Source organism: Coloeus monedula (genome assembly GCF_965178545.1).
Source record: "Coloeus monedula genome assembly, chromosome: Z".
NCBI classification, from domain to species: Eukaryota; Metazoa; Chordata; class Aves; order Passeriformes; family Corvidae; genus Coloeus; species Coloeus monedula.
Window position 1 is genome coordinate 71,553,565 of NC_138822.1, and position 12,989 is coordinate 71,566,553.

At 43.5% G+C, this 12,989-nt stretch overlaps 1 protein-coding gene across 1 annotated transcript; it reads left to right on the forward strand.

Annotated features, from left to right (window-relative positions):
* The first annotated feature begins 2,726 nt into the window (after window positions 1-2,726).
* On the forward strand, window positions 2,727-5,342 carry RPL37 (ribosomal protein L37). The gene is made up of 4 exons (XM_082301454.1): window positions 2,727-2,773; window positions 3,441-3,576; window positions 3,880-3,964; window positions 5,231-5,342. Exons 1-4 carry the CDS (start codon window positions 2,771-2,773, stop codon window positions 5,298-5,300), a joined length of 294 nt encoding a protein of 97 aa, XP_082157580.1. The 5' UTR covers window positions 2,727-2,770; the 3' UTR covers window positions 5,301-5,342.
* Window positions 5,343-12,989: the final 7,647 nt, after the last annotated feature.

Consider the following 12,989-nt stretch of genomic DNA (forward strand, 5'->3'; position numbering starts at 1 on the left):
AAACCTTAACCTAGAAGATTAATAGGATCACTGTTTGCTGGCACCACAAAAGGTTTTTTCCATCAACAAACCTGGCTGGACCAAAATTGCTGTGCAGAAGCTGTGACGTGATACCAGCTGCAGTGACAGACTGCTGTTTCCTACATCAAAAAGACAGTTCTGAAATCCAGACATGTCACCTTCCAAATTTTGGATTACTTTCTAGGCAACAAAGAAGCAGTGTGAATTAGTCAGTGCTGAATTTAGACGGGCGCCATTCAGCAGCTACCAGTATAGGAGCCTGTGGGTTCTGAGCAATGGGCAGTGAACTCTGTTCTGCCCTGAGAGCTTACACAGGCTAAGAGCTTCTGGAATGGTACTGGGTCAGCCACAGCTCTGCCCATTCTCTACCCTAAAAGTGTTCCTGAATACTAAAGACAAGTGCATGATGATAGCAAAAATCTTACTTTCTGAACAGATTTGAAGACATGTAAATGAAGAAGATTATTTTTATCCCACAAAGGAGACAGGAATAATTCCTGCATATTATTGCAGGCAGCCAAACCAACAGACTTCCTTTGGAGGCTGTTGCCATGGCACCTGTCCAATACCCATGTCATCTTCCAGATTTCTGAGATCTAGTGAGATAGAAAGAGCAAAGGAAGCACTAGATAAAAGGCACGCAGCAAGGTTGCTGGGACAAACATGACTCCAGTTCAGCCTTTAGGATGTATTCACACCGTTAAGTGTTTTGGTTTTTTTTCTTAATAGCACTTCATCCATAGGACACTGCAACTTCTCTTTTGATTTCTGGTAAGGAAAACAGAATTCCTATAAAATATCTTCATTGAATCAAGTCAGGGTACAATTAATTTTACTTAATTTCAGCCACCTATGTGCTCCTAAGGGGCCTGCCTAGGCTTCTCTCAGAATTCATGGAAGAAGGTTCCTCCCAGAGAACATTTTTTTACCCCACTTTAGACACCTAATTTAAGATGGGATGATTTACCATTTGGAACCAATCTCTCCTTTTTAACTACTGCAGGAACATGGATGGAGTAAATGTATGGATTTCATGTGAGGTAAAATGAATACAGGCAAAGACTTCTGTTATTTCAGAAACAGAAACTGCCACCCAAAATGAGAGAACTGAGCGAACAGTGTGAGCCACACCTTTCTGGGTCTGGAAGCAGTGCTGCTGAAGTCAAAATGGCTTTTTGCCCCATCCTTCAACCTTAGCAAAGGTCAGAAGTCTCCCAGCACATAAACTGGCACTGAAAGAATTCAACAAGAGGCTGCATTTCGAAATAAGTGAGGATAAATCGAGACAATCATATGAACATGGTTTGTCCAGGAGTGAAAATGCAGCAGGTCAGACACACCTTCACTAATATGGGGACTGTGCCATGGGGCTACACCTTCTGATCAATGAGCTCTGTGTCACAGGGTTTCAACCCATGCATAGTGGGAGGGTTCCACACAGTTTGTTGGCTTCTAGTGGGCCCAGATAGTTTACTTTTGAAAAGCTTCATTTTTAGTCAGTAAAGCAGGAATCTAGCCTGCCCGATAAAGACATGCTTTCATCAAGTACTGTAAGATAAATTACTTAATTCTACAATCAAAGATAAATTAACTGGCCATAGTGTCAATTTCTGGCTTTGTTTGGGATGACAAGGTAATGATCTGGTAATAAGATACACACAAATTTCTCCAATTTCTCTCTGTACATGTTATTTCCCCTGAAATGAACTCTGTCAAGATAAAATTGTATATAGATTGTGAGCCTACTGAGGATGCACAGTAGGCAGGTATGTGAGAATTTAAGTAGGAGATTTTCACAGAATCACAGAATATGCTGAGTTGGAAGGGACACACAGGGATCATGAACCATCTCTTGTCCCCGCACAAGACAGCCTCAAGAATCACACCATGTGTCTAGAGCATTGTCCAAATGTTTCTTGGACTCAGGCTTGGTGCTGTGAACACTTCCCTTTTTTGTGCCCCCATAATGTCCATGGCAATGCTTTTGACTCCAGGCAGACTGTCTAGTGCCATGGAGGGGTATGGGAGAGGACATCGACAGACAGAGAGCACAGGAGAGAGCCTGTTGTTCAAGGCAGCTTACTTTGACAGTTATGCATTACGGGCAGGAGTATCCTGTCCCTGAATTTCACTCATTAAAACTCACCCATTAGACCTCATTGCTGTCTACAACTACCTGAAAGGAAGGTGTAGTGAGGCGGGGCCCAGTCTCTTCTACTGTGCCTACAGAGAAGACAACAGAAAATGGCTTTAAACTGAGAGACGGAACATTCACATTAAAAATTTTGTCACTGTTCGGGTGGTCAGAAATTGGTTACCCTGTGGTGGGCTCGCTATCCCTGGAGGTGTTCAACAGGCGTCTGGGTATGACAATGGGTGATGTGGTTCAGGGGTTACAGGGGTACTGCTGGGCGGACGGGTGGACTGGATGGTCTAGTAGATCTCTTCCAAAATTCACGATTCTGTGACTCTATCAAAGTAACTTCGACTGTCGGTGGGAGCAGGGTCAGGACTTGGAGCTGAGGCACCCGCGGGGCCGCGCGGGCGCTGCGGCAGAGCGGCAGCCCCGGGGTGCCGAGCGCTGTGCGGGGCTGCGGGCGGTCCCGGGCGCCGCTCAGTGTCCGCCGAGCGCGCCCTCACACACGGCCCGGGCCCGCGCCCGCCCGAGCGGCCGCCCCCGGAAGCGCTCGCGGGGCCGTGGCGGAAGCGGGGCGGGGCGCGGCCTCTTTGGTGCTGGCGGCCGGCGAAGATGGTGAGTGTCGGGCTCGCTCGCGGGTCATCCGCCGCCATCTGCCATCATCCGCCGCCATCCGCCGCCATCCGCTGCCGCGCCGGGCCGGGGGCGCCGCGGGGCTCGGCCGGGCCGCGGGGAGGAGGCCCCGCGCTGTTCCGCGGCCGGGCTTGGCGGCGGGGCTGGGGCCGGCGGTGGGAGCGGCTGCCGCGCCGGGCCGGGCGGGGAGGCCGTGGTGCGGCGCGGGGCCCTGGGCGCTCCGGAGACTCCTGCTTCGTACCTGCTGCCGCCGTGGCCGAGCAGCTGGGCGGTAACGTAGCAAGAGAGGGTTCGGTCGCCGAGGGTGAGTGTGCGGCTGCTGTGTGTGAAGCGAGTCACTTTTCGTCAGGAGAGAGCAGTTTGCTGCTTGAGGGTGATGGGTGTGGGGAAGGAAAGGGGAGCCAAAAAAACGCGCCGTGGCTCCGTTTTAGTTCAGCGCGGGGGCACATAAGGAGTGGCGTCAGTGAGTCCTGAAAATGGACGCTACGTGTAGTTGAAACTGAGCGTCAGAGTTAAATGTGCCTCTGACGTGTTTATACGATTCGCTTTGCAACTGGTTTTTTAGGGCTTCTTCTTTTAGTTTTGTGACTTCGAAGTGTTAGTTATTGTTAGCTATTTCTAACGTTCTGTATCTTGAAATGCTTTTCAGACGAAGGGTACATCGTCGTTTGGTAAGCGACGAAATAAGACACACACCCTGTGTCGTCGATGTGGGTCCAAGGCATACCATCTGCAAAAATCGACCTGTGGGAAATGTGGTTATCCTGCTAAGCGTAAGAGAAAGTGTAAGTAGCAAACTTTTAACTGACTTTAGTTTAAAAAAAAGTGTTTCTTTTCTTTGAGCAGTTTGACTTCTTTTCCAGTCGAGGAATGCTGTGTCATTTTGCAGTTTTATCATTTTGCATTGTGGAGCTTTGTTTAAATTAATGGTGATTAAACTATATGTTAGGTAATATGCAGCATAGAAACTGACTTAAATTATAGTTAATTTTTTTTCTTTTGTCGGCTTGAATAATTGTACCATACAAATGTAACATGCAACTTGAAATATTTGGCTCAGATGAGTAACAGTAGCCTATATATTTTAGATAACTGGAGTGCCAAGGCTAAACGACGCAACACCACTGGTACTGGTCGCATGAGGCACCTGAAAAAGGTCTACCGTCGATTCAGGTATAACATTTTATTACAGACTAGCAGGGTGTGAAATCCTGCATAGACACTACTTAATGATAAAATTTACCATTCAAAGTTAACATTCCAATTTTTTTAGTACCACTTAATCTTCTGAAATACATCATGAAATAAGTGATACTTTGTATAGTTGGCTGCATATTCCTTTGAGGATAAAAAAATCCTTACTGGTAAGACAAAGGGTGTATAAAATGTAACGATGTTTCTACTAAATGAAGGTAGTACAGAACACAGAGGTTATTGTAATAAGATGCCTACATCTAAAAATGCTTTTTGTGGTATTGCCTCTATTTGTGATTCAGTTAAATAGATGATTAAAGTGAGGAGCTTCATAGAGATAAGTCTCAAAATGCACTCCAATCCCCATTTGCCTACTCAGAAAAAAGTTCAGGATGGGAATAACTTCTGGTCCCTCTCTTAAGAGTTCAGTTAGAAATAAGTAGGTATTACATCAGATCCTGAGTTGCAGGTTTATAAGACTTGTTACAAAGCTTTTGAGTTGTACTTAGGAGGTAGTGGTTAGGGTGTTGGAAGGTTACACTCATTTTGTATGACTCTGATGGAACTCTATAGCTTCTGGTGTACTACACAAGGAAGCTGTATGAAAAATACCACGTAATTCAGGAGTGTTGTCATAAAAATGTAGATTGGCTTTATTAGCAAAAGGTAGGAGATTTTAAGTATCGGTCTTGGGTGTGGTTGAGGGATCAATTAATTTGTTTTGGTTAGTTCATTCTTCTCCAGTGGCAGCTGTAAAACACCTTCCAGTGTACATCTGTAGCTTGCTGAGGGTTGTTCAAGTAGAAATGTTGTATCCAAAAGCAAGCTTGGGGCTGAAGAGTGGTTGGAGGCAGAGAGGATTTTTGTAAGATATAGACTTAAGCTTCATAAACAGGATCTCTTTAGTCTGATTGCTTAGAAAAAACATGAACTAGGATCTCCTTTCAGCAGGTGTGCCGTATTTGGTGTAGTCTTGCAGTGTTCACTCAGGTAATGAAATCTTATCGTTCCAAGAAGTCAAATTTACTTCAGCAGAAGAGTGAAAGCCATACTGCTTATTCAAGACATTTGTTAATAATGTGGTTTTTTGTAAAAAGGTGTAAATGTGTGATTTCTGTAGTGATTTCAGTGCATTTCTGAGATAAATTGAAAAAAGCTAGTGAGCTTCATCTAAAACAGAATAAAAAAAAATAACCTGGAGCACAAATCAACTCTGAAAAGTGGTAACCATATTTCTTCTTGCAGGAATGGATTCCGTGAGGGAACCACACCGAAGCCCAAGAGAGCAGCTGTTGCAGCCTCCAGTTCATCTTAAAGACTCATCTATTTGCTAAAATAAATTGTCTTATCCAGAAAATCTGTCACCTTTTTTTACATACTTTATTTCATTGAAATGTAGTGTTCCTGAAAATACATAAATACTTAAAAACACAAATTCTGAGCTGGTTAATTTCAAACAATCCTTTAATTGACTTTCCATTTGATAGTACTTCTGTCTTGAAGAGGACCATAATCTCTGCACTGAACCGAAAAAAAGGCTTGTATGTATTACTCAACTCCCCTGCCAGAGAAATGGAATATTGGTACTATGGATTTGCCCTGTGTGCCTCTGAATCTCAATATGCCCTAGCACAGAAAGCAAGAATTTTTTTTAAAGATAGTAGCTGTCTTGGAAGGTGTTAGTGAAAGAGGGATTTCCAGTACTGTTCATTTTTCACTGCTCTGAGCTACTGAAAAGCCTGCAAAGATACTACTTACTGTGTGGGTCATTGCTTCTGGGCAAAAAGAAAGTCCGAAGGTTGGAGCATGTGTACTGCAAGTACAGAGGGGTTGGAGACTTGCTGTAGGTGGGACAAAATTGCCTGAGTGGCCTGATGGGGTTGGTGTGGAAAGCTGACACAGATCTGAGTTAACTCTGCTGGGTGTGTAATACCAGACAGTAGTAAATCACTTGAAGTTACATAAAAATTACAGATTGATGCCTTACGAATTTGTACCTACCTTGTGTGTTACTGGCATTCAAGCACACTTTTAAGAAAGTGGTCATAAGATGGTGCTATGAAAGTTGGGGCAATCAGTAATCACTGTGAGGGTTTAGAAGACTTAGTGCCTTGCAGAGACAAAACTAGAAACTGACAAACTTAAAATGCTTTAAGTTTCTGAGGCTGTTCTAATGCTCTAGTTTTGTCATGAACTTCCAGAAGAACCATACTGCTTTGTGAATGATGAGCAGTTAATGTATCACCTTTTGCAAAATCACAGAAGACATTTTCAGGTGTGAAATTGGAGTGCCCAACTGCACTTTCTTACATTTTAAATGAAGCAGAGTTAGAGCTTTTGGATACTTCATTGTATCAACTTGGGCTGTTTCTAAACTAAAAGAGAAGTCATTCGATGCTGTTCTCTAGTATGTAACAGACTACTCACTAGATTCAACTGGTCCATTTGAGAACATTGGAATGTAAATGGTACTGATGCTCTGAAAACACACTGTGCACACTACTGGCCGTGTATTTCCAGGGCTAAGGACTGTCCCTGAGATGTGTTTTTTGGTGGTTTGGGAAACAATTGGATGTAGAAGGAAGCAATCATTAATGTGACCTTAACTCTTTGAGAATAAACTCCAGACCATTGTAAAAACAGGTCAGCAGGATTCTAAGGAAGGGCTTTTTAAGCAATGGTACAGTTGGACTGTGGTATGGCTGGTATTCTGACTATGGGTGGGAGTGAAGGCCTCTGCTTGCCAAGTCTGAGGTGATCTTTCTGTAGTGTGGGATTTTGCTCTGGACAGCCTGTTTGGCCTGCAAACATGACAAAACACTACAAGGGCAAGTGCTCAGCCACTTCCTGCTGTTACCTATTAGCTTATCATGAATTCTGCTCCTGAAAAATGAACATTTGTATAATACACAACACACCATGGTAACAGTGATTGAAACTTTCAGTGACTTGGAGTAACTGAAATCCTTTATTTCAGGAGGAATTTTACCTGCAGCAGGAATTAATATTATGGGCAAGAATTTTCACAGCCATTGCACTTTCAGTTGTTTTTAAATTCTTGGGGAGGGGCATGAAATCAGTTTTTTGTGGTTTTTTAGTCCTGTTCAGAAAAGATTGTGTAATTCATGTGTCAGTTATATTTGCACTGTACAGGAAATAGATTTTGATGCACTTCTGTTCTTTGCAGTGTGTTATTAAGTATTGAAAGCTAGGCTGCTTTCAATAATGACAACAGCTGCCTTGGTGGTTGATAAGTACAGAATCTTTTGTTAAGATCTTGATTAAGCATTTTAACTCAAGGGTTATCAATTGTACCTCTGCATAATGCTCACTGGCAGTTTAGGTCAGCCCCTTTAAGTGTACAGAAGTATTGTCATACCCAGTCTGTAATGTGTGATTTTTGCCTCCTTCAGTCTGATCGATACATCACAGTTAGATGATGTAGTCCAAATTATATGAGAAATTACATTTCATATAGTTCAGTGTACGAGTCTCACTTTTTAGACAGAAGTGTATCTGAGGAAAGTTTTTCTTAAAGGCAGAGAGCTGTTGAAGTGACTCTGGTGGTGAAAGATTGATTGCCTTTGGTTAAAGATCCTTGGGTGGTGAGGTATTACCTCCCCAAACACCTCCCCCTGCCTCCTCTCCCCCACTGAAACTGCCCTTGAACTTATTGGAAAGACTGTCAATACCAGGACCTTTGTTGCCTAACCAAGGAGGGTGACAGAGATAGGAAGTCATCCCCTGACAGCCTAGGAACGTTACTTGCCTGGAACAGCCTGAATGGGACAATATTATGGTTATGGACTTTTGAAAATTTCCAGTAATTACTGTCTTGGATTGCGGCCACGATGGATACTGGCTGAGGACTGAAGTCAGTCATCTTGCAACCCTATAAACAGTGGTCCTAAGTGAGGCCCTTTGAGCTCCCCCTCACAACAGCAGGCTGCATGAGCATCTCCCTGTAGGAGGAACACCTCTCAGAGTTCAGCAATTCTCAGATTGAAGGAGCTAGTCAATGGGACCCACTGCCCTCAGAGTGGGAATGGAACAGAGCTGGCAGATCTTAAAATGTGCATTCCACAGAGTGCAAGAGCTCTCAATTCCCGTCTGTAAGAAACCAGGAAAGGAAAGGCAACAACGTGGCTGAGTCAAGACCTGCTCGCCAAGCTGAAGGACAAGAAGGAAATACACAGGCAGGGAAGCAGGAAGTGGTATCCTGGAAAGAGCATGGGGACATTGCTCAGTTGTGACAGGATAGGGTTGGGAAGGCCAAGATGTGGCTAAAGCTGAACCTGGCAAAGGGCGCAAAGAAGAAGAAGGGCTTCTGTAGGCATGTGAGCCATAACAGGGAAGGTCCAAAGAGTTACTTCCCCCACAATCAACATGACATCAGTGACGTAGTAGGATTGAGTGCACCCTCAGAGAATTTTCAGGTGACACCTGAGTGGTGCAGTTGACATGTCCAAGGGACAGGATGCCATCCAGAAGGACATGGACAAGATCAAGTGGGTTCATGTGAATTTAAATATGCTCGGCAAGGTCAAGTGTAAGGTCCTGCATTAGGTCAAGGCAAATCCCAGCTGAGAGATGAAGGGACTGACAAAGGCTGTACAACAGAGGGCTGAAGGTAATGGTTCTTGAAAAGCTGGACATGAGCCAGCAATGTGCACTTGCAGCCTGGAAACCATAAAGCCAACCAGGGCTGCATCCAGAGCAGCATGGCCAGCAGGCCGAGGGCGGTGATTCTGCCCTCTGTTCTTCCCTCTACAGAGAGACTTCACTCAAAGCACTGCATCCAGTTTTGGGATCCCCAGAACAGGAAAGACATGGTTCTGTTGGACCATGTCCTGAGAAGGGCCACAAAGAAGATCAGAGGGCTGCAGCACCTCTCCTGTGAACCCAGAGAGTTGGGATTGTCCAGCCTGGAAAACAGAAGGTTCCCAGGAAGCCATTCAATACTTGTAGGAGACTTGGAAGAAAGATGGGGACAGACCTGTTAGCAGGGCCTGCAGTGATAGGACAAGGGGTAATGGTTTTAAACTGGAGGAGAGTAGATGCACGCTATGTAAAAGGAAGAAATTTTTTACAATGAGGCTGCTGAGATAATGGAACAGGATGCCCAGAGAAGCTGTAAGATGTCCAAACCCTGGGAGTGTTTCAGGAGAGATTGGACTGTGCTCTGAGCAGCCTGGTCTAGTTGAAGATGTCCTGGCTGATTGCAGGGTGGGTTGGATTAGAGGATATTTACAGGTGCCTTCCAACCCAAACCATTCTGTGATTCTGTGATTTCTGCAGCGTCTTCAACTTAGAAGCTAGAAACAGCAGAAGAGATACAAGCCTGGAGCTGGGCAAAACATATGTTTTTAGGGGGAGGAGAGGGAAAGTGGAAATAGTACCTGGTGCTTGCAGAAGAAACATGCTGTACATTCAGCGGTAATGTAGAATGAGAAATCAAAAAGAGGGTGCCTATTTGCAAATTGCACCAATGATGCCAAGGAAGTCTTAATGCCAGCTAGCAGAAACAATGCAAATTAACATTTCCCCTTTAATATTGTTAGTAAACCTGAGAATGTTTTTCCTTTTGTCTTCAATCCTTTGTTTTCTTATACCGTCTAATAATGAGATCCATTACTACTTCTGGTCTCCTTGCTGGTCCTGAACTGTACAGTGGCCTGATGGCATTGCAGTGTCTGGGCAGATGAGTTAGGAAAGCCTTGCTGTGTCCCTGAACCACAGCACTGGCTCCCTGTGTGTCACAAAGGGCATGCATGCTGGGGCTTCACACAGGTGGCACTTGTAACACCCCGGGTAACACCAGGCTGGGGGTGTTTCCACAGAACAGCAGCTCTATTTACACCAGGGTGTCCTGAGTCTTCCCACATATGGGAATAAATTATTGAAAATATAGAAAAAATTTACATTTAAAAGAAATAAACTCTACAAGGGGAATTTAACAGCAATTTTCTGTCTCAAAATAAGATTATGGAGATAACTGATAGAAATCTTTAAGTCAGCTTTGAGTTCATTTTTTGTTTTAAAATTCTGTCTTAAAAGTAGAGGCATGCCCAGTGTGAATAAACAAAGAGAAAAAGTGGTTTTAAAGTAGTGCATGGGCTTTTCAAGACAAATGATGTAATGGAAAGGTAAGCAGAAAGCAAGTCAGCTTAAAAGACTCATGGAATTATTCCTCTGCTATGTCTTGTTCCTGCAGCTACTCTAACAGGACAACCTGCACCCCACCCCCATATAATACATTACTCCATGTTGCACTGCGGGCCAAAAATAAATGCTCAATCTTCTAATATGACTTGGGGCAGTACTGGTGACTCCAGCTTCTCTGTCTCATGAGAAGACCTCAGACAACCAGCTGTGGTAGTCAGCTACCCAAGTTTAACATGTAACTTTGCAGTCGTGCTGAACACCCATGATTCCTTTGTTCTGCTGTTTCCATGTTTTCCCCTGATTGGTTAATGCTTTTCCCGCCTTGCTTTATGTATGAGGTTGTGTATATTCATTTCCCAAGTTTAATATGTATCAGTTCTAGAAAGTTCTTTGTTCCTCGATGCCCCATTGGTTCCTTCCCTAAATCCCTCCTTTGTGTTATTTCCATTGGTTCCCTTGCACACAGCCCTGCCTCCTGTCAAGTATCCCATTTGCCGTATCCCTTATCCCCCGCCTTTCCAATCCCCACTATAAAATCCCTGGACCCTGTTCAGATCCTTGGCTTTCCATCTCCTCCTCCCGCACTGTCTCGCTTCAATAAACCTTCTGCGCAGAAATTACACGGAGAGTCCCCTCTCTCTTTTGTTTTTTGTCTCTGCCTGCGTGCCTTCACACCCTGTTCAGGGACAGCCCCCTCGGGTGCGGCTGGACCTCCGGGCTGTCCTTGAGCTAGCACGCAAAAACCTGACAATGACTCTTACATGCAAAAGATGAGGGAGGAAGCATTGCTGCTGATTAGTAAAGTGTTTCTCATTACCTTTCATGCTGAATAAAGTTCAAGTAGATGTGTAGATTCATATGTCTTGTACATAAGCATCAAATATTAAACTATTAATCCATTGTGTTCTTACCATAAGGCTTGGCCTAGATTATGCTTGATTTGACTCAGCCTGGGAGACTACCTATTGTAGGTTCTATGCTTTTTTTTTTTTTTTTAAAGCAACTTAATGCTCAAGGTGTGACAAAGAGCTTTGAGTAAAACTGAATGCAGTGATATAAGCATAAAAGTTGCTATACAAATGGACCAACTATTTTGGTAATACTCAGTTTTGGCTGGAAATATAAAAGTAATGAATAGCTTCTATAGTCTAATTCCCATCTGACTTTAACAGCTCATTTATTTTCATTTTCTAAAATGCTCTTGTAATAAATGGTTAAAAAGTTCTCTTTTTTTGGTTGAGAAGAAGTTAGAAGTTGCTTGTTAGAAGAGTGGGGGTATGCAGTTAATGAGTGAACTGTTACTGCGATTGTACGGGTGTAATGTTGCTATGTGCCCACTAGATGGGGACACTAATTGGGGGGAAAGTAGTGGGTCTACAGAAAAGAGGAGAATGTTCTAGAATGTTCTTAAGATGACTTAATAATTGTGATGTAAACATTTTGGGGAATTACTGGTTAGGGGGCAAACCAATCACTCAACGCCCCAGAGACTGACGGAACTGAACACCAATGAGGACCCTAGCAACGAGCCATCAGAGGGAGGATCTGAGCTGCACCAATCACAGCATCAAATGAGACTATAAGAACTGCTCCGGGGCTCAACTTCCCCCCCCCCCCCCCCCCCCCCCCCGTTTTCCTGAGGAACCTGAGTCTATGGGAATGGCCTGTGTGTTGCACAGTTTGTTTTTCTGGGTTGTCGAGTGGCCCTTGGGCTTACCTCGAGTCTCTGCTCCTGGTTTTCTTTTTAATAAACGAGCAGACTTTTATTCCACCCAAAAAAAGTCCAAGCTTTGTTTATAACACTCTGGTATCTAACAGATTAAGAGATTACTTAGTAATTAATGAAATGATACCATTTTCTAGTGTAGACCTGTAGAACTTTTTGAATTCTCATTGTGTTGTCATGATCAGGACAACAGCTTGAGTTAAAGCCAAAAATAGCTTTTAATCATTTGATATCAAGATACTTATGAGCTGTACAGACATTCCAAATACAATTTTTTCCTCTTCAGGTAGCTATGGCCTAATCCATTATTTTTTTCGCAGTGTGATATTCAATACATAATTTTTTCCTCGTACTGCAATTAATGTTTCCAAAAGGTTAAAGTAATGCTTTTTGCATAGCTTCAAAGAGACCTTGCCATTTTTTCTTCTCCTGATGTTAGATTACTCTCCAATCCCACCCTGAAATTTGATAGCCTGACAATAAATATTTTTCCCTTAAATCTCAGATCATGAGCTATGCTAGTTTGTGTATTCTAACTTGTGTGTGTTTCCTACTTGTGATGTACAAGATTTTTAGAGCCAAAGATCTAACACCAAGCCAAATATTATAGTTACACTTCAAAACTTGTGCAATTCTATTGTAATGTAGTGTAATGTTACTAATGCAGTGTAGCAGAATGCTCTAAGTGGAGCAGAACAGCTCAAACTTGGTCCTGTTTGCAAAAGTTACCAGAGGTGGATGGAGGAGGGGGGTCATGCTGCCTTTTGGTGTTGAAGAATGCTGAGACCAGCCTGACTCAACAATTCAAAGTTAAAATATCCTGAGGATGTGAAGAACAATGTTTCCTGACAGAAATTGGCACTGGTGAGGATGTGGCAAAGTTCCTGAGAAAGGAACCCACAAATGACAGTGCTAATAACTTAAGTAAAGCTGCTGAGCTAAAAGGCTGCTGAGCTGACACAGCTCACCTAGAAACATCTGACAATCACTTTTTATATGTGATTTATATACTACAAGGGCTCAGTTTGGACACATTTCAGATACATCCCCTTCCAGAGTGAATGTATAAAGATTTCTGCCATGAGTTGGGAACACCCCTCAAGGTTGCCTTCC

What these genes read in the sequence shown, in the direction of transcription:
- RPL37 (XM_082301454.1), top strand. An exon ending in TGCTAAGCGTAAGAGAAAGT is followed by an intron (nt 3,577 to 3,879) that starts GTAAGTAGCAAA and finishes TATATATTTTAG; the next exon opens with ATAACTGGAGTGCCAAGGCT. An exon ending in AAGGTCTACCGTCGATTCAG is followed by an intron (nt 3,965 to 5,230) that starts GTATAACATTTT and finishes TTCTTCTTGCAG; the next exon opens with GAATGGATTCCGTGAGGGAA.